We start from the raw sequence: 25,953 nt of genomic DNA on the forward strand, positions 1-25,953 counted from the left end.
CAAAATCACATTCCTCAACTTCAGCTATTTACTAAATGCTGACCTGAAATAATTATTTATTAGAATTACATTCTGACTAGCTGACACCCCAGTTGCGCAACATCTCTGCTATATAAAGAAAGAAAGACTGTATTTAAATAGCGCCTTTCACAACCTCAGGGCATCCCAAAGTGCTTTACAGCAAATGAAGTACTTTTGAAGTATAGTCACTGTTGTAATATAGGAAATATATTGCTTTAAATGGACTAGAATAAAATACCATTAGAGAAACAAAATATCTGAATACCTATTGTAGTTTCATCTTGTAATGAGATTTTTTAAGGGTACAAATTTAAGTTACTTGGAATACAATATACAAAAAATGTAAATGTAAAACATGAACTGGAGTTTTGACCTGTACTGTAACCAGAAATCATTTCCTGGCAGAGTAATATTCTATGCTGATCAGTGTCATTGTTTTACAGGCTCAAGTACAAGACATTGTTCCAACCATTGGATTCAGCATAGAGAATTTCAAGACTTCTGGGTACTATTCTGTTTTCATTACATACTGCACTGTTTGGTTTGGTCTACTAGATAGGAAGAAATAGAACTGTAACTTGTTTTAAGTAAGTAACTAGTGACCAAGCCTTTGTACTGTTGGAGTCGTGGTGGTTTTCAGGTAAGGAGGGTTTCTTTCTTCAGCATTCAATCATACTCGGGGCAGCAGTGCTAATGCTGTCCATGAGATAGATCTCTCTAGTCTGAATTCTCATACCTTCTTGATCAAGTAAGCTAAAAAAAAAGAAAAACTTGCATTTTTATAGCGCCTTTCACAACCTCCGGACATCCCAAAGCGTTTTGCAGCCAATTAAGAACTTTTGAAGTGCAGTCACTGTTGTAATGTAGGAAATGTGGCAGCCAATTTGCGCTCAGCAAGTTCCTACAAACAGCAATGTGATAATGACCAGATAATCTGTTTAAGTGATGTTGATTGAGGGATAAATATTGGCTAGGACACCGGGGAGAACTCCCCTGCTCTTCTAATGCGGATATAGGGTAGTTACTGTTCTAAACTTCTGTTTTTTGTTTTGAACATAATTGCTTACATGCTGATAATTACAAGGATAGGATTAATCAAAATTGTTGTTTAGCAATGTACTTTAGCCATGTTACAAATATGTTCTTCCATTTGTGACAAGTACAGAACATGCTGTGGAGGAGAAAACCGAGCTTTGGCATTTTATTGCCTCAACAATCTAAACAAAACTAGTAAAATAAGGTTCACTCAGCACATTGATGCTCTGCAATATCTCTAATTGTATGTGTGGTTGATCTTCACTTGCCATATTTAGCATTCAAACCTTGTTATTACATAACCCAGAACACCAGCACATTTGGTCTAAATAAGCACTCCTTTTCTCAATATGTGAGCTCTTTCACTCAATCTAATGGAGTTTGAGTTAATTTAATGAAGGTTGTGATATCCGAGTTTGGTTTAATGAGATGTAACTAAAGTTCTACTGGGCACGTACACATGGAGGTCATGTAACATCCTCCGTGCGCTCTGATTGGTATGGTGGTCCTGGATAGACAAGCAGTGGAAACTTACAATGCTCTGTGCTGGTAAACAGTACAGTTTTAGCATTATGTGTTCTCTGAACTTGGGTAAGTGGGATGTGCACCTGTAGAGAGAGTGTGAAATCTATAGCCTGCTGGCAGTATAAAAAGAATGCTTACTGGTTCACATGAAGTTCCTCTATCTGCTATTTAAGCAAAGCACTAACCTAGTTAAAATGTGCATGTTAAGCATTTGTCCATTTAATATTGCCAACATTCATTTCTAGGTTTATATTAGGCAAACAGAAACTGTACCTGTGTGAACTTCTCAGTAACTTGGTTTGGGGACTCGAGCATGATACAGGAAACTTTGTGATATCCAGCACCGACGGGACCGGCGTGTTGCCGATCTATCAAAACTGCCGGACATACAAAGTTAATGTTGAAGCATACGGAGGTTTTCATCTCCATATCTGACTAGAAGCTGTTGCTAAGCAACAGTGTTAAGAGTCGGCTACAGCTGCAAGCGTCTACAGCTGAAGCTGTTGCTATAGCTACAGACCTTGCAGTGGCTGACTGGGGAAAAAAAAGAACGAGATCTAAAAAAACTTACAGAAAACGGCTCCTGATTTTTGCCGTTAGATCGAGTATTCCGGACATACAACCTCCGGATAAACCAAAGTTTCCTGTATTGGGTTTGCAGATGTGTCCGACATCTGGTTGATACTTTGTCCCCATTTTTTCCCCCAGCCTATCCTTTACTGTGTTTGATATGTCTGGCCAAGGAAGATATCGAAACCTGTGGGAACACTATTATAAGTAAGTGCTGTGTACAAAAAAAAAAGCATTAGGTTAACAGAAAATTTGCATAATTCATAACCACAGGGGGTTGAAACCAATGACAAAACTCATACTTCCATAATAAATCCACTGTTCAAAATATTATATAACTTTTTAAAATTTTTATAGGACACAAACCTACAATTCGAAACTAAATCTCCATCTTTGATCTTATACATTTGGAAAAGACTGCCGTGTGTGTGTGTATTATATATGAAATGCTGCTGTGGACAGCAGCAAGTGTTATAATAAATTAACCTGACCGTATCAAACATTTTGTAATTTCAGTTAGTGATGTTCAAACAAAATTATTTGAATAACTAGAGACCACAATCTAGATGTTGGATTGATCTGTTCAAATATAAAAAGTAATTTCTCCAATGTCATAGTCATAACGGCACAGAAGGAGGCCATTCGGCCCATTGAGTCCGTGCCGGCTCTCTGTAGAGCAATCCAGTCAGTCCCATTCCCCTGCTCTATCCCCGTAGCCCTGCAAGTTTATTTCTCTCAAGTGCCTATCCAGTCTCCCCTTGAAAACATTTAATGTGTCCGCTTCCACCACTTCCATCGGCAGCGAGTTCCAGCTCCTCACCACTCGCTGCATAAAAAAGATGTTCCTCATGTCCCCCCTGTATCTCTTGCTCAAAACCTTAAATCTGTGTCCCCTAGTCCTTGTACCATCAACTAGTGGGAACAGCCTTTCCCCGTCTAGCCTATTAAAACCCGTCATAATCTTGTACACCTCTATCAAATCACCCCGCAACCTCCTTTGCTCTAATGAAAACAAATCTAGCTTCTCCAACCTGTCCTTGTAGCTAAGATCCCCCATCCCCAGAACCATTCTGGTAAATCTCCTCTGCACCCTCTCAAGGGCCTTCACATCCTTCCTAAAGTGTAGTGACCAGAACTGGATGCAATACTCCAGTTGTGGCCTAACCAGTGCTTTATAAAAGTTCAGCATAACTTCTCTACTTTTGTACTCAATACCTCTATTTATGAAGCCTAAGATCCCATATGCTTTGCTAACCACTCTCTCAATATATCCCGCCACCTTCAGGGACCTATGCACATTAACTCCCAGGTCCCTCTGTCCCTACACACTCTTTAAAACTGTGCCATTAAGTGTATATTGCCTCTCCCTGTTCCTTCTGCCAAAATGCATCACCTCGCACTTCTCTGTATTAAGTTCCATCTGCCACTTGTCTACCCATTCTGCTATCCTTTCCATGTCCTGTTGCAGTCGATTCATCACTGTTTGCTGCACCCCCAAGTTTGGTGTCATCGGCAAATTTAGAAATCCTACTCTGTATTCCAATATCCAGGTCATTTATATATATCAAAAAAAGCAGTGGCCCCAGCACTGACCCTTGGGGAACACCACTGTCTACTATCCTCCAAAAACAGCCATTTACCACAACTCGCTGTTTTCTGTCCTTAAGCCAATTCCTTATCCAAGCTGCCACTGACCCACCTATTCCATGAGCCTCAATTTTGTTAACCAGCCTTCTGTGTGGTACTTTGTCAAACGCCTTCCGAAAATCCATGTAGAGGCTAATGTCAGGCTAAATGGCCATTTTGTTTTTGTATAACTGTTGATTGTGAAATTCATGATTGTCTTTGTCAACATCAGGACTGAATATGAGCTGGTGAAGTGGCACTTTAATGTTTCTCTTCAGCTGCTGTTTGCAGATCAGGACATTGACTTATTTAAAAGCTTACTCAGGAGAACAGATATCCTCTTTGCGCTGTAGATCCAGTTCACTTCAGATTGGTATGGGCTAAATTTGATCTGCCTCAATCTTTGCCTGAATTAAAACATGGGTCAGGAAGTATCAAATTACTGTCTGACCAATGCCCCAGCTTGTGTTTCAGGAATAGAAATTAACTGTAATTCAAATAGGACTGTTTCCAATCTAATTGAAATCAGTTTCTTTCAAAATGGATTTAAACTTATCTGAAGGTTAAAACATTTACTTCAATTTAAAATCCGTGTAAATAATTTTTCATTTTTGAACTATAATTCATTTCAAACAGCCTTAAATTGTAACACATGCTTAAAAGAAGTGTACTTTTTTTATTTTTTCTGAACAGAATTTTTTTTTTAAATGAAAATAGTGCAAAAAATGAGTTTCTTTAAGACACATTTTGTGGATGAAAGAAAAGCAACTTAGTGATGTTTTCAAGCACTTTTAGCATATTTCGAAGCGTCTGTTCATACTTATACTGTAAATGGCATTGGTCTCCATCCATCAATAAAGTAATGGTTTGTTGTAAGTGTGAACAGCTAAAATCCTTGTTTATCAAAGGGACCATGTGACTTTGACCAGCTTTTTTACAAGACCCTTGGTAATCACAGAATCACACAGAATCTACAGTGCAGATAGAGGCCATTTCGGCCCATCGAGCCTGCACCGACACATATCCCACCCTATCCCCGTAACCCCACGTATTTAATCCCCTAACACTAAGGGTCAATTTATCATAGCCAAATCAATAATGTTGCAAGGATTGCACAGCTGCACAATCAGTGCTGTGATGATTTCATTATGTCATTTGATTAGGTCTGTTATAGTAATATAAATTATTTTATATCACTATCTATAAGACATGCTCTCTTTTTGATTGTAATGTCCTTCTTGAAGAGTTGGGCAGCTTTCCAACTCAGTTGCTAAACCAGCTCAAATTTACCATACAGAAATCAATAAAAAAAAATGGTGGTTAGAACATGAGAATTGAAGAAGTTGGCGATGCAACTGATCTATAATTTGTATTGATACAAACATTACCCAGTGGCTGCTGCAGTAATGCTGAGGTACAGTTTTCAGAAGAGGCTGTTTCAGTTCATGATTCTATCTAAAATGTGACCCGTGCAACCACTACTTTTTTGTTTTAGTTTTCAGTTGTAAGCTTACTGAGAAAATAGACTATACCTGTGTTGGTTAGTAAGTTATCTTTTATAAAGTTTATCTATTAATTGTGGACCCATAAACAAAGATTATTGTATGGTGGGTAGTGTCCTTAAAAATGTTTCCTGCCTGGAATGAAGAGATTTTAAAATGTATTTTAAAAGGAAGTAATTAATGTTCCTTTGCATTGCTGCCTTTGGTTAACTTTTCAGATAGCAATTTCAAGAACCAGAAATAACAGCTTAATGTAACTAAACCCACATACCATTTCTACCAATAGAACCAAATGTTTTAAGTTGCTACCGATTTAAATACCTTTTAATTATTTTCTGTTTAACACATTTTCACAATCAGTACATGGCTTAGCTCAGTCACAAAATATAAGAAGGAAAGAACTTAAATTTACATAGTGCCTTTTACACCCTGAGGATCTCCAAAGTGCTTTAAAGCCATTGAAGTCTGGTCACTTGCTTTGTAAGCAAATGCGACAGTCACTTTGCACAGAGGACCCACAAACAGCAATGAAAAAAATGATCAGTTTATCTGTTTTTGGTGGTGTTGGTTGGGGGATAAATGTTGGCCAGGGTACCAGGAGAACTCCCCTGCTTTTCTTCATATAGCAGGGTCTTTACATCCACCTGAGCAAGCAGATTAACATCTCACTCCGAAAGGTGGAAGTGCTGCTACTGAGCCAAGGTTGACGTTTAATGTAGAAAAACAATTACCAGCTGGTTTATTTAACCTTGAAAAGATCTTGGTTACTGCAAATGTCATGACTATTAAGAATTAAAGCATTGTGTATATATATATATTATATCAAGTTGTTAAAGTGAGGCAAACTAATTTTGACCTACCAACCATTCTAAAATGGTAATGTAGTCAATGCACTGTATACTACACACACAACATTCATGAATAAAGTGATATAGTCTTAACAGTGCAGCTGCACACCGTGTAATATCTCTTTATGGTCACGTCAGGGAAGGCCAGGCCATCATTTTTGTTATTGATAGCAGTGACAAGTTGAGGATGGTGGTTGCCAAAGAAGAACTTGACACACTTCTTAATCATCCAGGTAGGATCATTTATCTTTGCTTCTGTTCTCATTTTAACTTTAAAAATGTTAATTCATCTTCCTCCAACAGCTATAAAAATAGACAAAAACAGTGGTTTACCTAGCAAAGGCTGAAAAAAATATTAATAACTATTCTAGTGTTCAAGGTAAGGTGTGAATTTAGTCGTCTTCCTCTTAGGCAGTCCCTCGGAACCGAGGATGACTTGCTTCCACATTAAAAATGAGTTCGCAGGTCATGGAGTCATAGAGTCATAGAGTTATACAGCACAGAAAGAGGCCCTTCGGCCCATCGCGTCCACACCGGCCATCAAGCCCTATCTAATCTAATCCCATTTTCCAGCATTTGGTCCGTAGCCTTGTATGCTGTGGCATTTCAAGTGCTCATTCAAATGCTTCTTGAATGTTGTGAGGGTTCCTGCCTCTACCATCCTTTCAGGCAGTGAGTTCCAGATTCCAACCACCCTCTGGGTGAAAAAGTTTTTCCTCAAATCCCCTCTAAACCTCCTGCCCCTTACCTTGAATCTACGCCCCCTTGTTATTGACCCCTCTACTAAGGGGAAAAGTTCCTTTCTATCCACCCTATCTATGCCCCTCATAATTTTGTATACCTCAATCAGGTCCCCCCTCAGCCTTCTCTGCTCCAAGGAAAACAACCCCAGCCTGTCCAGTCTTTCTTCATAGCTGAAGCGCTCCAGCCCAGGTAACATCCTGGTAAATCTCCTCTGCACCCTCTCCAAAGCAATCACATCCTTCCTGTAATGTGGCGACCAGAACTGCACACAATACTCCAGCTGTGGCCTTACCAGCGTTTTGTACAGCTCCATCATAACCTCCCTGCTCTTGCCTTCATTAGCCGAGGCATAGAATATAAGTATCCCATATGCCTTTTTAACCACCTTATCCACCTGTTCTGCCTTCAGGGATCTATGTAAATGCACACCAAGGTCCCTCTGATCCTCTGTCTTTCCTAGGGTCTTACCATTCATTGTGTATTCCCTTGCCTTGTTAGTCCGTCCAAAATGCATCACCTCACACTTTTCAGGGTTAAATTCCATTTGCCACTTTTCCGCCCATCTGACCAACCCATCTATATCGTCCTGTAGCCTGAGGCTTCCCGCCTCGCTATTTACCACCCCACCAATTTTCGTGTCATCTGCGAACTTACTGATCATACCTTTTACATTCACATCCAAATCATTAATGTAGACCACAAACAGCAAGGGACCCAGCACCAATCCCTGCGGTACCCCACTGGACACAGGCTTCCAGTCACAAAAACAACCTTCCACCATCACTCTGCCTCCTGCCACTAAGCCAGTTTTGGATCCAATGTGCCAAGGCACCCTGGATCCCATGGGCTCTTACCTTCCTGACCAGTCTCCTATGCGGGACTTTATCAAAAGTCTTACTGAAATCCATGTAAACCACATCCACTGCACTACCCTCATCTACACACCTAGTCACCCCCTCGAAAAATTCAATCAAATTGGTCAGACATGATCTTCCCTTGACAAAGCCATGCTGGCTATCCCTAATTAATTCTTGCCTCTCCACAAGTGGAGACCAATTCTGTCCCTCAGAATTTTTTCCAATAATTTCCCTACCACTGATGTTAGGCTCACTGGCCTGTAATTCCCTGGTTTATCCCTACTACCCTTGTTGAATAATGGTACTACGTTAGCTGTTCTCCAGTCCTCTGGCACATCCCCTGTGGCCAGAGAGGTTCTGAAAATTTGTGTCGGAGCCCCTGCAATCTCCTCCTTTGCCTTACATAGTAGCCTGGGATACATCTCGTCCGGGCCTGGGGATTTATCCACTTCTAAGCCTGCTAAAACCGCTAGTACCTCCTCCCTCTCGATGCTAATATGTTCAAGTATATCACAGTCCCCCTGCCCGATTTCTATGTCCACATCGTCCTTCTCCATAGTGAACACAGATGCAAAAAATTCATTTAAAACCCCACCTACATCCTCTGGCTCTACACACAGTTTGCCACTTTGGTCCTTAATGGGCCCTCCTCTTTCCCTAGTTATCCTCTTGCCCTTAATATACTTGTAAAACACCTTAGGATTTTCCTTTATTTTGCTCGCCAGTGTTATTTCATGGCCCCTCCTCGCTCTCCTAATTTCTTTTTTAAGTATCCCCCTGCACTTTTTATACTCCGCTAGGGCTTCCTCTGTCTTTAGTCCTTTGTATTTGCCAAAAGCCCCCCTTTTTTTCCTAATCCATTCTCGTATATCCCTTGACATCCAAGGTTCCCTGGGCTTGTTGGTCCCACCCTTGACCTTTATGGGAACATGTTGCCATTGTACTCTCTCAATTTCCTTTCTGAAAAACTCCCATTGCTCCGATGTGGATTTTCCTTCAAGTAGCTGATCCCAGTCCACATTGGCCAGATCCTGCCTTATCATATTAAAATCGGCCTTCCCCCAATTTAGAACCTTTATTTCCAGTCCATCCTTGTCCTTTTCCATGACTACCTTAAATCTCACCGAATTATGGTCACTGTCACCAAAGTGCTCACCTACTAACACTTCTACCACTTGCCCGGCCACATTCCCTAGAATTAGGTCCAGTACCGCCCCCTCTCTTGTAGGACTTTCTACATGCTGGCTCAAAAAGCTCTCCTGGATGCAGTTTAAGAATTCTGCACCCTCTAAGCCTTTCACACTCTGACTATCCCAGTTAATATTGGGGAAGTTGAAATCCCCCACTATAATTACCCTAGTATTTGCACACTTCTCTGAGATTTGCCTACATATCTGTTCCTCTATCTCCCCCTGGCTGTTTGGGGGCCTATAGTACTCTCCCAGCAAAGTGTTTCTAAGTTCAACCCATATGGCCTCATTAGAGGAACCTGTTAATGTATCATCCCTCCTTACAGCAGTAATTGTCTCCTTAATTAATATTGCAACACCCCCTCCTCTTTTACCGCCCCCCCCCCCCTGTCTCGCCTGAAGATTCTATACCCCGGAATATTGAGCTGCCAGTCTTGCCCCTCCCTCAACCATGTCTCCGTGATAGCAACAATATCATACTCCCATGTGTTCATCAACAACTTCAGTTCATCCACCTTATTCGTAAGACTCCTTGCATTAAAATAAATACTATTTAGCCTTGCCCTACTCCCTTGTGCTGTTACATATTTGCTCTGCCTTCCAGTCTGACTTATTTTTTCCTCTCTATTTGGCTGTACATCACCCCCTATTATAGCTCCACTCTATCCCATCCCCCTGCCAAGTTAGTTTAAACCCCCCCCAAACAGTGCTTGCAAACCTCCCCGCAAGGATATTGTCCTGTTCTGGTTCAGGTGCAACCCGTTCGACTTGTACAAGTCCCACCTTCCCCAGAAGCAGGCCCAGTGATCCAGGAAACTAAAGCCCTCCCTCCTGCACCAACTCTTTAGCCACGCACTCATCTGCTCTATCCTCCTATTCCTATACTCACTAGCACGTGGCACCGGGAGTAACCCAGAGATTACAACCTTTGAGGTCCTGCTCTTTAGTCTGCTGCCTAGCTCCCTAAATTCTTGCTGCAGGACCTCATCCCTCTTCCTACCCATGTCATTGGTCCCAATGTGAACCACGACCTCTGACTGTTCACCCTCCCCCTTCAGAATGCCCTGCAGCCGTTCAGTGACATCCTTGACCCTGGCACCAGGGAGGCAACAAACCATCCTGGAGTCACGTCTATGGCCACAGAAACGCCTATCTGTTCCCCTTACGATAGAATCCCCTACCACTATTGCTTTCCCACTCTTTTTCCTCCCTTCCTGAGCAGCAGAAGCACCCCTGGTGCCAGGAAGTTGGCTGCTGCTGCCTTCCTCTGGTAAGTCATCCCCCTCAACAGTATCCAAATCGGTATACCTGTTTGAGAGGGGGATGTCCACAGGGGACCCCTGCACTACCTGCCTGCTTCTACTGCTCCGCCTGATGGTCACCCATTTCCCTTCTGCCTGTGCAGCCCTTACCTGCGGTGTGACCAACTCACTAAACGTGCTACTCCCGACCCTCTCAGCATCATGAATGCTCCAAAACTCATCCATCCGCAGCTCCAGCGCCACAATGCGGTCTACTAGTAGCTGCAGCTGGATACATTTCTGGCACACATGGTCGTCAGGGACACAGGCAGCGTCCCTGAATTCACACATAGAGCAAGAGGAGCATAACACGGGGCTGGGCTGTCCTGACATGACTTACCCTTTAATTAATTTAAATGAATTCAATACCACCAATTAAAGATATACACTAGGGCACTTGTATGGTTTACCAACAGTCCCCGCTACACCAGAAAGACCTTAGCAACTGTAAACCAGAGTTAAAGTTTAAAAAATAGAGAAATACTCACCAACCAATCACTTACCTGCTCCCTGGTGACGTCACACTCTGATAACTTTTTACCTCTCTCCCCGCTGCTGAGTTGGTCGGACCTCGCTGCTGCCGCCGCTTTTAAGCCTCACCGGTCGCTGCTCTCCCCCAGGTCCAGCCGCTGTGGTCAGGCCTCGCTGCTGCCGCCGCTTTTAAGCCTCACCAGTCGCTGCTCTCCCCCAGGTCCAGCCGCTGTGGTCGGGCCTCGCTGCTGCCGCCGCTTTTAAGCCTCACCGGTCGCTGCTCTCCCCCAGGTCCAGCCGCTGTGGTCGGGCCTCGCTGCTGCTGCCGCTTTTAAGCCTCACCTCCGGTCGCTGCTCTCCCCCAGGTCCAGCCGCTGTGGTCGGGCCTCACTGCTGCCGCCATTTTTATGCTCCGCCTCGGTCGCTGCTCTCCCCCAGGTCCAGCCGCTGTGGTCGGGCCTCGCTGCTGCCGCCGCTTTTATGCTCCGCCTCGGTCGCTGCTCTCCCCCAGGTCCAGCCGCTGTGGTCGGGCCTCACTGCTGCCGCCGCTTTTATGCTCCGCCTCGGTCGCTGCTCTCCCCCAGGTCCAGCCGCTGATGAGTCCAATGCAGGACCTACAGTCTCTGTCACAGGTGGGTCAGACGGTGGTTGAAGGGGCGGGTGGGTGGGGTGCTTGGGTTGACGTGCGCTCCTTGCACTGCCTGCGCTTGGCTTCCGCTTGCTCCCGGCGAAGAGACTCAAGGTGTCCGGCGCCTTCCCAGATGCTTCTCCTCCACTTTGTGCAGTCTTGGGCCAGGGATTTCCAGGTGTCAGTGGGGATGTTACACTTTTTCAAGGAGGCTTTGAGGGTGTCCTTGAAGAGTTTCCTCTGCCCACCTGGGGCTCTCTTGCTGTGCCAGAGCTCCGAGTAGAACGCTTGTTTTGGGAGTCTCGTATCGGGCATGCGGACAATGTGACCCGTCCATCGGAGCTGATCGAGCGCGGTCAAAGCTTCGATGCTGGGGATGTTGGCCTGAGCAAGAACACTGACGGTGCGCCTATCCTGCCAATGGATTTGCAGGATCTTGCGGAGGCAGCGTTGGTGGTACCTCTCCAGTGCTTTGAGGTGCCTGCTGTACATGGTCCGTGTCTCTGAGGCATACAGCAGGGCAGGTATCACTGCTGCTCTGTAGACCATGAGCTTGGTGCTGGGTTTGAGGTCCTGGTCTTCAAACACTCTCTTCCTCAGGCGACCGAAGGCTGCACTGGCACACTGAAGGCGGTGTTGGACTTCGTCGTTGACGTCTGCCCTTGTTGACAGTAGGCTCCCGAGGTATGGAAAGTGGTCCACGTTGTCCAAGGCCTTGTCGTGGATTTGTGAATTTAGTACTGAGGCTTCCATGATCGTTCCAGCTGTAGCACGCACTGCCTAATAAGCTTCTTCAACGTGCCTGAGATAGATTATTCTGGCAACTAGCAAGTTTTTGCTCCGTGCTGAGCTAAATGGTAAAGATGGTAGAACAGCATTTGAATATGGCTGTTGCTAATTACACTTGGATTAAAATGCTGTCAGTTTTTTTTGGAGTAAATAAGATGTTCCACAGAAAATAGTTTTCTTAATCAAAATTATTGTGATGATTTTTCCTTCTTGCTGTTTCTGTTTGATATAGAAATTGTTCCTTGGTGAAATCTGTTCAGTTGAAATAAGCTCCTGAGAAATGTTTTCTAAAGGAGATGACATTTCAAAGAAGCACTTAAATTTAAAAAATGTGTAGTTTTCTTATGAAAGCAATGATGAAGGAGCTTTAATTGGTACAGCTGGCATGAAGGCATTGCCATAATGCTGCAGTAACATTCCTGATAGCAAAAAAAATCAAGAATTTGGTCTATCTTATACATTGCTGTGTACTAATATAGTTGCAATGAATGTTTCGGTGTGTTTTAATTTTTTTAAATAGGGGACTGAGGGCTTGTGTTTTACAGCACTTCCATGTCTACAGGTGATTCCTGCATTTCACAGGAAACAATGGTAATTACTGCCCCAGTGGCTCAGTGAGTTTATCCAGTAAGTAGCTGAGCCATACAGACCAGGAAGGGGCAGGTTCAATCACTGTTCTGTGCTGAGTTAGCTGATCTCAGATGGTGCCTCAGCAGTCGTGGCACTACAATTGGTCTTGGAGCCCTTGGGTTAGGAGAGGAAAATCGTTGAGGGTTTCTGAGTGTGTGTGCATGCGATTGTATGTGTATCTCCAGTGAGGACAGGATTAGATGCACCTGTTACATACCCATGTGTTTTAAATGTCTAAGTCAGTCACGGGATAGAAACTTGCCCTTGGGGCACAAACGCAGAAGAAGGGAAGTGGACGAACAGTTTAGATTCACACAGGATGGTTAATGTGAAGACATGAAACAGACCCTATACAGGGTGAGGGTAGAAGTGAATAAAGTCAGCAAAGTTAGGAGGGAGCTGGATAGTGTTTGGTGAAAGAGTGATTGTAAGAGAAGGAATATAGGGCCAGAAATTCGGGTCGGAGGCTTCCCGCAGGCGCAAGCCCCCGACCTGCACTTACATAGCGCGCCTGCCGTTGTGCTGTGGGGCCGCGTGGGATTCCGCTCCTGGGCCTCCTCCAGCTGCCGGTGTGCAGTGCTTGCGTATCCCAGTGGCGAAGTTAGTTCGCAGCATCCCCTGGGATCATGTGGGCCATGGGGAATCTATGAATAGAGATCGGCCCCAAAACCTAAGTAAAACTTCAAATAATTTTTTTTAAATCACATTTTTAAAATAACTATAAATTACATAAAATTTAAATTTTTGAAAAAATTAATTAAAGTTTTAAACGGGGCTAAAAATAAACTTACGTTTCTTTAAAGTATTTTAAAATGATAAACCTGTGGAAAATATGTTTTAATTTTACTTAATTAACCTCTTACCTTGTTAAAAGCAGGCCTTGCGACTGTTTTTTCATGCGCAGCTGCTAGGGACTTGCCCACACAGCGAAACCTGTTTTTTAAAAAAAAATGAAAAAATAAAAAATCGTAAGTTCCAGGCGTACGCGCTGCCTCTCTGACGCACGCGTTTGACCTCCAAACTCCTTCCTTCAAGGGAACGGAAGTTCCGGTTTCCAGTGCATGCACAAAACCGTCACTTTCGTTGGCCCTACGCATGAGTACACAGTGCGTACTCACCCGTGGGGACCTGAATTTCTGGCCCTTTGTGTTTTTTTACTTTGGGACAGGCCAGATGGATATTCCTTTATTCCTAATTACAAAAGCGGCAAATTATTGGAGTTTTAGGCCCCTTTTATTTTCTGTTTCTTTCAAACTAGCTGTTTTATGTCCCTAGAATCTAAAATATATTTTTACTATGCAACAAACTATCAGCAGTTTTATTGTTTCTATACTATCATGATATATTTTCACTTACGGTTTATATAGGAAAAAACTACAAGAAAATGCACAGGAAATACAGGAGTAAAAGAGCTCACAGTATACACAAAAGGTCTGATTTTGATCTGGAGTATTACTTAATCACCTGAAGTCCCCCATCCCAATGTAAAACATGCCAGAACATTTATTCTCACTGTTAGTAAACAAAGTGAAAGTGGATGATTTTCTTTAGAAATAGAAACTTTTGGAACATATGCTGTTTTAGGCCAAACAGGTAACTCTTTTCATAATAACCTATTTACTAATCTATTTAAATATTAGATGTTTGGATAATGGTTTCAAACATGCAGTAATTGAGTGGAATGCAATTTTGTGGCATAAAGTACTGTTTCAAACAAAGCAGAGGTAGGAAGCAAAAAAAATGACTTTTGCCCTCTGATTTCACATAGCTATGACTGCCTATTGAAGCACCTGCTAAACTGATTATTCCCCATTATAGTCCTGAACGAAAGAAAAATAAATATTAATTCCAGTCATTAGCAGCTACTGTATATTAAAATATTTATGGTCTGATTGCAAGAACGCTCCTTTTGTGTGTAATATGTACCCTGAGTAGCCTCACAAATTATTTGTCAGGATTATTGGCTGTACTGTCCATCTTTTCATAGTACAGTATGTAGTAGGAACAAAATAAATTTTAGCTTTATTAACTTTTAAAAAAAATACTGGTTTTGCTTTCAGACATTAAACACAGACGAATTCCAATTTTATTTTTTGCAAACAAGATGGATCTCCGAGATGCTTTGTCATCTGTCAAGGTTTCTCAGATGTTACGTTTAGAAAATATCAAGGATAAGGCATGGCATATTTGGTAAGCAGAATTGCAACCTATATATGTTGACATGTTTGTTTCTCCATAACTATGTAGTGCTGAATGCTTGTAGAATTACATTTCAAGTGGATACCTTCAGCTCTATCCTATAATTAAAGAGACATCTGGTGTTGGATCTAGTCACATGCCCAAATATCTTAAGGACAGTTGACATTTCAAGTAAATACCATGGTTAAGGGTCAGACATGTTTTAAATTGGACAACCTGTCAATATGGTGTAGAATTTCTGCTTTGCCACCAGATGTCAGCACAGGATGTAAATACCGTCATTTTTACAAAATATGCTAAAGCGTCCAGGGCCAGAACATTATTACTGCACCTATTTTTGTTCCATATTGATTCCTGAAAATTACACATGAGAATTCAAAATGGGCTCCAGTTTTAGATCTGACAGCCGAATAATTTTGAATTGATGACATCTTGACGTTTTATTTTTGGGTGCAGTTTCTGCTTTCGTCTAAAGTTGTAAAGGAAAAAATGACAAACTCCACAACAGGCCACACAATTTCCCCTTACCCCATTATTGATGTGATTAATGAAGTCTAACACAGAACCTCTTCTTTGATCGTATTATAAGCAGCAGTTTTGTATGCAATTTTAATGCCCAATTTCAGTTGAATGGAGTTCTCCTGTAAAAAGCTATTTCCTTGTCTCTTCCTCTCAAAATATATCCTAATGTAATACTTAAAATTAGATGATTGAATTCTGAGGTAAAACCGGCCACAAGGTGGCTGCCCTCTCAACCAATGCTGCCATTTTCTTGGTGCTTCCAAGTATAGGGCACTAGAGCAAAATGGGTTTGATGATCCTCGGGCACTGACTCCCCATGTTTTCAGACATTGAGGCCTAAAGTCTACTCCATGCAGATGCATCCAGCATGTTCCAGTGAAGCTTGCCAGTCTGTAGTGTACTGGAAAACTGCACACAAACTAGGAACAGGGCTCATTTATGGACCCAGAATTTATTTAAATGAGGCCCCCAAGTCCTGTAAAATTACTGTTTGTGCTGGAGCAGCACTCGCCACTCAGTGCCCATTACAAGGGAGGGCCATGGGGATTTCTTTTTTCCTGGATGGCACTGACCTTCCATTAGGGCTACCCAGCTTACCTAATGTTGGTTCCTGAAAAGGCCAATTTCACTTGGGGTCAGTCTCCTCACTCTTGAGAGTGACATTTTAATATTGAAGTGGGCTGATCTTGCATTGGGCTGATCTTGCATTATCATGCCAGGTCAGCTCATTTTGAGCACAGTCACCACCACGCTTAAGGAGCAGGGGCTTTGAGCTGGAACCACGTAATCAGCCCTAATATAGTCTTTGCTCCCAGAAACACCCCACCACTGATTGTTTTTAGTAAGCAGCAGTCGGTGCTGGAAATGAGGCTGCACAAAGAGAAGTCACATTTCGTCACACCAACCTTGGAAGTGTTGAGAAGCTGCCACCTCCTGGTGTTTTTTTTGAAAGGTTTAACCTAATAAATAAAACAAAATTGAATAAAAACTCAAAGATAAGACCATGCTGTTCCTTTACTGACTATTTTGCAGTAGAGGTATCTTGGGGTGAGGTTCACTGAAAATATGCAGCAGACAATCCTGGAGGTGAGAACACTCTATGCTTCAAACAATCTTCTGAATAATGTTGTAAAATGCCTCTGTACTGCCATGGTTATAGATAACTTCCATAGTTATCCTAGGAAGAAGGTAATGCAGAAAAGGGTGGGGACAAAAATGTTTCCCACAAGATTCCTGCAGAATAATGATGTGTGATGCTCACAACCTTTGGTTTATGAGACACATGTGTGTGCTTCTGGTAGGGACTTGTAAAAAGTGTGCATCAGGAAATTGCAGGGGAGCTCCCCATGATTTTCTGTCAATTAATTGTAATGCTTTCCTGATGTGTGCTCCTGAGGTTTGAGGCTCCCTGCCAGGACCATGATTTAGTAAAATAGGCTCTGTAGTGTATTCCTGAAACCTGCTTTGAACAAATGTATGTTGGGTAAAGTGGCCAGTATTGTAATTTTTGGAGTCTGTTTGATGACAGATAGTATAGACAGACGGGTAGTATACTTTGCATCTGATGATGGTTTTGATCTTTTTTCAGTGCCAGTGATGCTATAAAAGGAGAAGGACTACAAGAGGGTGTTGATTGGCTCCAAGGTATAATTTGTAGCTATACGGTGTTGCTTTTAACTCTCCATTTTAAATCCTCAGAAAATATCTTGCATTGTAAACTTCATACATTTTTTTCTGTCCCTTCCTTATGTTTGCATTGTCTTTTTGTGTTCTTCCTGTTCTCTGCATTCAGATCAGATTACACTGTAAGTACTGTATTAGCACTTTGGCTATTCCATGTAGCATATGTCGATATTTCCATTTAGTACTCCATGCTGATGAATGTAGATCCATAGACAGACCAACAGTAGAAAATAAATGAAACAATGATAAAAGCATAAATTACTTTAAAAAATCCTGGCCCGTTTCATAATTAGAAAATTAGCTCTGAACTTCAGAGGCAAATACATAGTTATTAAATTATAGATTCTGATTGGATGAGAAGAAGAAAGAGCTTGCATTGGGTCTCTTTTCTCTTGAAAAGAGAAGGCTGAGGGGTGACCTAGTGGAAGTCTTTAAAATTATGGAAGGTTTTGATAGAGTAGATACAGAGAGAATGTTTCCACTTGTGGGGAAGAGCAAAACTAGAGGCCATCAATATAAGATAGTCACCAAGAAATCAAATAGGGAATTCAGAAGAAACTTCTTTACCCGGAGAGTGGTGAGAATGTGGAACTCACTACCACAGGGAGTGGTTGAAGCGAATAGTATAGATGCATTTAAGGGGAGGTTAGATAAACATATGAGGAAGAAGAGAATAGAGGGTTATGCTGAATAGGGTTAGATGAGGAAAGACAGGAGGAGGCTCAAGTGAACTGGTTGGGCTGAATGGCCTGTTTCTGTGCTGTATATCCTATATAATCCAATCTAATTTATAATGTGTCATGTTACCACTTAGAAACATCTGGTTCACGTAACAATGAATTACTTTGAAGGGCCATCACTCTTATGTAGGCAAACACAGCAAAGTGCCACAAGCAGCAGTGAGATGAATGAGCAATTAATCTGTTTTTGATGGTGACAGTTTAGGGAAGAATGTTAGCTAGGAAATCTCGGCTCTTCAAACAGTGGGGGGGGGGGTGCGGTAGAATCATTGACATCTACCTAAAACACTAGAAGGCGCAGTTGGGTTGTCTTTAATATCTCATTCAGAGAACGACATCCCCAGCAATGCAGCACTCCTTCAGTATTGCACTGAAATGTCAACCTAGATTACACGCTGAAGTCTTAGTGTGGGGCTCAAGCTCACAACCTTCTGACTCGGAGATGAGAGTGCTACCAAGCTGACAAAGAACGCTTGTAAAATCCACAGTAGACTCTGTCTTGGAACCTGCTGTTCAGTATCAATATACTGCTGAGAAGCGATGCAAAATAAATTCATAAGTGTTAATAATTTGCTTTAGGCAGCACCCCAGGGTTTAAATTTCAGTGTGCAGCCTTATTGAGTGGCAAAATTATTCCCAATCTGCTAAATTTTACTCCTTACAACTGGGAAATGGAAACTAAAAATACTTGCCTTTTGTGCAGTATAAAAATATCAACGTCATTGAAAAGCGACTGAGTGCAAGAGAATATAAATCAACTGTTTCTGAAATGGTGCAATTCCATCTGTATTGTAGATTAACTTTAGTTCCTGCGACATTTTTCCGCAGTGACCACATTTAAAGCTTATCATCTGGACCACTTTTACTCTGATTTTAAAACTTAAAAAAAAACTTTTAAAATTAAACATATAGAATAATAAATAGGACAGAATTAAAGATTAGTGAGTGAAGTTGTTGAAATTATGTCATGTAACAAAAACAAAACTTGAGTTATTTATACATGTATTCTGAACTTCATGATTGCAAAACTGAATTTCACTCTTAATTTTTGGATATTAAGTAAATTTGGAAATGATTAGTATTCCGATCTTATTACTCTGATGGGGAAAGCAATGAGTGCAGTTTACAAGAATGATAATATAATCAAATGGAGATTTATTGTGTAAGGGGTTTTCTCCGATACCGGTCCCCCGTTACACACAGTTCTTGGATGTCAGGATTTATAAGAACAAAATACACACGGCACTGGGTTTTGGCACAACCTTTGATTCGTTTGTTTATTGAACACACACACACAATTACTTCCCCAGTCAGGCTAACAACCCCAAAATAGAAACCCCTACGCAAGGGTCATTTGCATCGACACAATATGACACAGTTAAACCCGTCCGCAATTTGACTGTTACATATAAAGTTACCCAGACTCAATCACAAAACCCTTATTGTGAGTTTCAGTCAGATCACAATCTTACTCAGACTCAATCATAAAAGCCCCCTCTATGATTTGACTGAAACATACAATCACCACTCCCGATCGGCTGTCTCTTGGAGTTGATTGTAGGCCCGAATCTTTCTGTTCGCTGTTCTGCCATCGGCTTCCCACACACTGTCTTCGAAGTGCTCTTACTTTAAACCAAAACCAACATGCAGTATTGCCTGGCCCCCTTCTTGAGCATACAATTCGTTTCAAAATGTGTGAATTGTTCCTGGTATTGTCCATTGATTTGAGATATCTTTCTGACAATGCAACCCTCCCAAAGTGACTGCATATGCGAGGTTGTTGGTTTCTGTTAGCATTAGTATTCAAAAGGTTCGAGGGCCGGCACATTGTCTAGGCCTGCACTGAAAGTGGTTATTCGGGGGCCATGGTCTAAGGTGAACAATGTAACCCCTTAAGGTACATGAATATGCGAATGTTCTTGTATCTTCCCTAGACAGAAAACCTTCGTATGGCAATTCGGCCGCAATGTCTGAATTAACCCTTTATTGCCCAGCTCTTTTTGCGGGCTGTGCACTTCTGGGTTTTTATATTTCATAGTCCCACCCCCCCCCCCCCCCCCCCCCCCCCGAGGTGAAGACCGCCGATTGCGGCTGTGCGAGACGGCCGGCCGGGGTTGCCAGGGTAACGCTTGACGCTCAGCAAGCCCCGCCCCCCGGCCGAGCCAGAGAGAGACAGCGCGTCTCAGCTCCTGCTGCGCGCGCACCCTAGCGGCGCTGGGCTGAGGCTCGGCCCTCCAGCCTTCGAGTGGGGCCGGGAGGTGCCTAGCTCGGGCGTGGGTGCAGAGGAGACGCCGAGGCTGCTAGGCCTACCTGGAAAAACGGGGAAAGGTAGGAAAATTAATGAGATTAGATAAGTTAATTACTTTCTAAATCATTTTTTTTAAAAACAATATGTGTTTTAAAAGCAACGTTTTTTTTTAAGACGCAGAAAGCGGGAAAAAGAAAGGAAAAGTTTGGAATCAAGATGGCGGCGACTCACCTCGGTTCAGAACGATAAGGCCCGGCCACACACGCACCGATTGGCCCGGCGGCACGTGCCAGCAACCCGGCGTACGATTGGTCGAGCTTGAGGTCACTCTGTCGCTAATGAGCGGATAATGAGATGCTAATGAGCGGAACGTTGAAGGTTTTTGGGATACCGCGGGCGGGATTTTAGCCCGGCCGAAACGTAAATACGCTTAAAACCGTCTCGGAAGCGTAAGCTTTCTTTGGAGGTAACGCGCGCGTAGGTACGCCCTGTAACTTTCGCGCGCATAGCCCGACAGACGCACAGGCGATGACAGACAGAATGACAGACAGAATGACAGACAGATCGACCGATTTATATATATAAGATGTAGCCTACGGAATGGTCAAGAATAAATTTAAGTCATATATCCAGAGAGAAGAACTATTTTGTTTAGTGAAACACATCTATTGTGTAATCTACAGTGGAATTGAATGCAACCATGGAAGATACAGTGCCTTAGCTGAACCCAGCTTCATAACCAAATAAGGACCTTGTCAAGGCAGGAAAGCAGTGAGGGAAATGTCTGAAGTCTTTTTTAAATGTAATAAAATTGTTTAAAGCAACAATATGGAAATTTTATTTTTTGCATCTCTGTTAAGAAACCAGGAAAAATACCTCTGAACATCTTCTACAATTTGCATGATGTGCACTTTTCTAAAATTATTTCTGCAATCTTCAATAATCTGTAAAATTAGAATACTGAATGTTAGAAACCTTAATAATTAGAATAACTGAGAACATGCATAACAATTCTTTAATTGTACTCTTGAAAATTTCTGATGTTAAACCTCATTTTATCTTCATTATGTGCAGAGATGCCACTGTAATCATCTGATGAATAATAACAGCAAGCCATAGCAAATAAAAAATCAGCCAGTAGGTGTCAGGCATATTTTGACAGCAGGTACTATATTTTATATGGTTAAACCAAACATTTTCTGTCTCTTTGTTCTGGCGGGTATACATTTTATTTATTTAATTTCTTTTCCTGCTCCCCTGCTTTTATTTTTTAAATCAGATAGTTTCTAAGAAAATATTTTAGTTCAGAATATAGCTGGGAGGTGATGGATACAGGTGGTTAAAGCAGTGTCTTGTAACTCTTGCATGGATTACTTTTTTATCGTTCAAAGTCCAAATTATTGTTCAGGTGGCGCTAAGGACTGTATAGCCAGTGTTTTGTGACCAAAAGTGAAAAGCATTTGCATAACACCTGGGTGACACAGTGGTTAAAATACTGCCCTTTCATCTCCTAGAATTCTGAGTTTGAATCCAGTGTAAATTAATGAGATTAAAGTTCCTTCTATGTGTAAGGTCCCCCAAGTGAAATGAGTTTCGGCAGTCTCAATCCAGTTCCTAATAGCCATGAGTCAACAGCACAAAGCTGCAGCATTCATTCTCACTAGTTGGAAAGGTCACAGGGGTGGCTGCCTGGCTGGTGTGCAATATAGTAATATTGATGTATTGTAGTAGAAATGTTTTCCTTAGTGTGAGGCTAAGGTGAATTGTTGGGCCATAGTGGGATTTTTACACTGTTAATCAAGCACTCAGGTCAGGTAACATAGGTCAAAAACAGTATAATGATCCCACTACTCTGGCCCAACAGTGTGCAATCATTACATTTCTTACTGCACACAGGCCATGCAAATCTAAGGCAGCATTTTATCTGTATTATACTCTGGCAATACAGTGTTTGAAAAGTCTGTTAATATTGTTATGCTGATATTACTTTGTATCCACTTTATCTCAAGCCTAGCATCACTTGTAGCTCACTTCATTACTCCGTTTCCAGCAATGAGAATGACTGCATTCATCTGATCTAATGCTGTTCCTATCTCAAATGGATTTAAATAGCCAGTTTGCCATATGACCTGTTATGAAAACAATCGTGTCACTACTCTATAACTGGTTGTCTAGTCTTTTTTTAATGTTTGAGAATGGGCTAATGCCTTTTATATGCTTCAGAATTTTTCACAATAAAGACCTCTGTTGCAATTGAAGATGATTGCTTAGTTTTTAAAAAGCACACCACAGACTAATTTATTTGGTCGTTTGTATCATGCTCCTTCTCAAGTGGTGGGGGAAGCAGATTCAATAATAACTTTTAAAAGGGAATTGGATTAATACTTGAAGGGGAAAAGTATGGGGAACGGGCAGGGGAGTGGGACTAATTAGATAGCTCTTTCAACGAGGCATGGTGGGCCGAATGGCCTCCTCTGAGCTGTATCATTCTGTGATTCTATGAAGTACATATAGACAGTTTCTTTAAAAAAAAATCAACTGCCTCTGGGACACCCATTGTTACTTGCTTTGGTTTTTGCTGCTTTAACTAATTTTAGATGCAGCTCCACTATCTACCATACATGATGGTGTCAAATGAATTACCCCCCCCCCCGAAAAAATAAATGTCTCTTGACATCTGAGAAAACCAATTACAAGTTCAGACAGGTGAAATGGATAAAATTGGGATGTGGCAATTTTAACTGACATTACAGAGCTCCCTATGGTTCAACAAGTTTGTCCAAAGTGTAGCTGGGTCATGCAACTAGGACAAGCTCAGGTTCCTTTCCCACTGTATGCTGAGTTAACAAGTCTCGGTCAGGGTGGCGGTAAAGGCACCACAATTGGCCTCAGTACCTAGTATTAGGGAAGGTAAAATAGATCCAGGTTCCAGTGATCCCTGACAAAAATATGTGTAATTGGGCATCAGATGGAGGTAGGATCAGGCTTGGCTGTGATGCCCCCACAATTGAATAGCATGCCAGCACTCACTGGAGGCTCAGACATGAATAATGGCCAATTGGGTGAGCTATCAAAGGGAAAGTGTATTTGTGGGATTGATTTCCAGCAAGGAGTCAACACATGAAGGGAGGAGAAAAAAAATTATGAAAAAAATATGTATTAAAATCTGTTTTACCACTAGGCTGGGAAGTTAGATTTTAAATCCCCCTTCCCCCCCAAATCCAACAGAATAAGATGAGGAATGTTGGCAAGATGCTGTCTTCCTACATCTTCATCTGTGTTTATAAATTTGTTGTTACAATAACTCAAACCTGTTTCAGAGGACTGTTACAAAATTTCTTAAGTGACTTTGTGCCTTACAGATTTTGAGTTTTTTTTGTTAAATCATGCTTTTCTGACAAGTGGTATGGTACTTGCAACATCCTATTTTAGTAAAACCTCTGACCCTGGGAAAAATAACATTGATGGTTAACTCATGGAAAGTAATGCCCTGAGAGTTATTATGAAAGAATCTACCACCCGATTATTCTTTCAGCCACTGAACCCCGGATGGAGGTGAATGGGTATCACAGGAGAACAGAAAAGACCTAGGCCTTTTTTTTTGGTTTGTTGTGACATTTTGCTAATTTAGGTGTCAAGCCTGGGAATAGAATGCTTCCATTTAGCGCACCCAGTGAGCACAGCCAGCACTCCCAGGGCACATGTTGTGCAGTAACCCAGATGGACAGCAAAGCTCCTTCTGCTTGGCTCCAACAATGTCCTGTACCTCTGATCTTAGAAAAGCACACCAGTGTGATTTTTAAAAAAAAATTATTTAATACTCATCTTTATAGCTTCTATTAAAGCGAGATTACCCATCTACCAAGCTCAGCAGTTTTCTTTTGCGTCCAATAAGTTGCAATGAGCCAACTTTCTTTTTATATAAAATTGTTACGAGCCAACAGATTTTTATTTCCCAGTCAGTGTTTTGAGTTAAACCTTGGTCCCAACATTGCAATGTTCTAATCCAGTGTGTGCACCCAGTACCTTTTGGTTCCATCTTACTCTTTTAACTCCTGTTTAAGAATGCAAGGTCATTGTGAAATGACACCAAAAGTTTTGTCCACTGACTTATCTAATCATGTCCCAGGCACTGTTTGCCTACTCAATTTCTCCAGTTATTGCCTGACACCTGGCTTCTTTGGGACTTTTCCTCTTGCATCATTGTTCCAGTCTCAAACTTAATATTTGGTTTGTGAGTTTGGTTTATTTTCTGATAATGTAAGACAATTACTTCCATAATCATCTGTTGATAACTGAGTAACCAATAATTCTACAATTATTGACTCCACTTTAAAATTGTCATTTTTTTTAGAGACTACGCTGTTGATTATAATAGGCGCCTACCAATTCTATTATCAGAAAAACAAATCCTCTCCTTTCCCATTTGCATCAAGATTATTGATTTTGTGTTATTGATTCACCAGATCAAATCAAAGCAATGAAGACATGAAGAATTAGTGGCACATGAAGACCTCTGATAGAAATGCAGAAGAATGTGATTTGGCACAGCTCAAGAGTTGAACTTTGTACCAAATATATCTCATCATGTTGGGGACCAAACTTTAATTGAATCTGTCTTTAAATTGTATGCTTAAGAAAGCAAAATAATGTACATAGAAGTCAAGGTAATAATGTGCAGTATTTTTGTAATGCTAAGATACAGTGTAGGTTTTGCTTAGAACTCTATTAAGGAATTATTTAAAGAAGTATAAAAAAGGTCTGGAAGGAGTACTTTTATGGAATGAAAAAAATGATATACCCATGAGAATTTAACATGACCGTTTGCTAGAAACATCAAATGTGCTACTTGCACAAAGACCCTCGAGTTGGCCAGCTTGCTCTGACCATGTCACAGATGGAGTGGCCTCATGCAGTCCCAAGCAGCTTCTTGCTAAACAACGTGAACGACAACTTCAGACTGGCCCCAGAGCCACTCCGCAGTCGCTGGATCCTTGACAACCACACTACAGGCCACTCTCAGGTTGGTCTAAAATTGGAGCACTCTTTGTTTAACATGCAGCTGCACAGGGACATTTCCCATTGGAGTGGGCTAGCAGGGAAGGGGAACCAATTTAAAACTCTTTATGCAAGTAATAAATCTGATGTTTTTACAAAACACCAAATCAGGGAGTACTTGGAATAAAAAATTATTCACCTAGACTTGCCATCCCCTTTGCAGATATACGTGTTCAGAAAAATATGTCTTTTCAAAACTTGACCCATTTTGCCAAATGTATAGTTTTGTAGATAGTGACAGGGACAAACTTTACTTGTAAATATTGCAGTGGTTTCCTTTCTTCATCCATTTTATTAGGTCACCCATACAAAATGCATTTTTGTGTGATTCATTTTTACAGTTCACCTAAGTTAAGATAACAAGTTTTGAGAGAGTTCTAATTATATTTGCTTAGATTATTACTGATCACATAGAGTTGGTGTTATGGAAGAATGAATCAAATCGGCTAAAGGGCCATGTTTTCTTGATCTAAGCCTATCTTGTGAACTGAAAATAAACTAAAGCAAATCAAATGGTGGTATGTATTTTCTTTTGGAATCTTCAAATATCAAGAAGTACTTGAAAGTCTTTAATCCCATCAAAGTGTTCAACTTTGTCACATGACTACTTCTTTCCTACAGTTGCAGCATACACCTCAAGTCATTCACATTGTTACATAGGACATAACATCCCAGCATACTAAATCCCTATCTGTACTGTGCTAGAAAATGAAAATACCATCAAAATAAGTTCATTTGATTTCCTTTCCGCTGACTCAGTTTTTCT

General features: G+C 41.6%; 1 protein-coding gene across 4 annotated transcripts in view; it reads left to right on the forward strand.

Moving 5' to 3' along the window:
• The window catches only part of arl6 (ARF like GTPase 6), a 39,475-nt gene extending 13,775 nt beyond the window's left edge, over positions 1 to 25,700 (forward strand). For 3 of the 4 annotated variants that reach the window (XM_086006601.1, XM_086006603.1, XM_086006602.1), the window contains 6 exons: positions 465 to 526; positions 2,290 to 2,358; positions 6,266 to 6,360; positions 14,798 to 14,927; positions 17,047 to 17,102; positions 24,596 to 25,700. In XM_086006601.1, the coding sequence (XP_085862727.1) occupies positions 465 to 526; positions 2,290 to 2,358; positions 6,266 to 6,360; positions 14,798 to 14,927; positions 17,047 to 17,102; positions 24,596 to 24,621 (438 nt within the window). In that variant the 3' untranslated portion in view covers positions 24,622 to 25,700. Of the gene's footprint in view, positions 1 to 464; positions 527 to 2,289; positions 2,359 to 6,265; positions 6,361 to 14,797; positions 14,928 to 17,046; positions 17,103 to 21,203; positions 21,295 to 24,595 lie in introns of all 4 variants that reach the window. The other variant, XR_015080827.1, reaches the window with a different exon arrangement.
• Positions 25,701 to 25,953: the final 253 nt, after the last annotated feature.

Source organism: Somniosus microcephalus, chromosome 14 (assembly GCF_052327205.1).
Source record: "Somniosus microcephalus isolate GS21.2 chromosome 14, FLI_Smic_1.0, whole genome shotgun sequence".
In the NCBI taxonomy this organism is placed as follows: domain Eukaryota; kingdom Metazoa; phylum Chordata; class Chondrichthyes; order Squaliformes; family Somniosidae; genus Somniosus; species Somniosus microcephalus.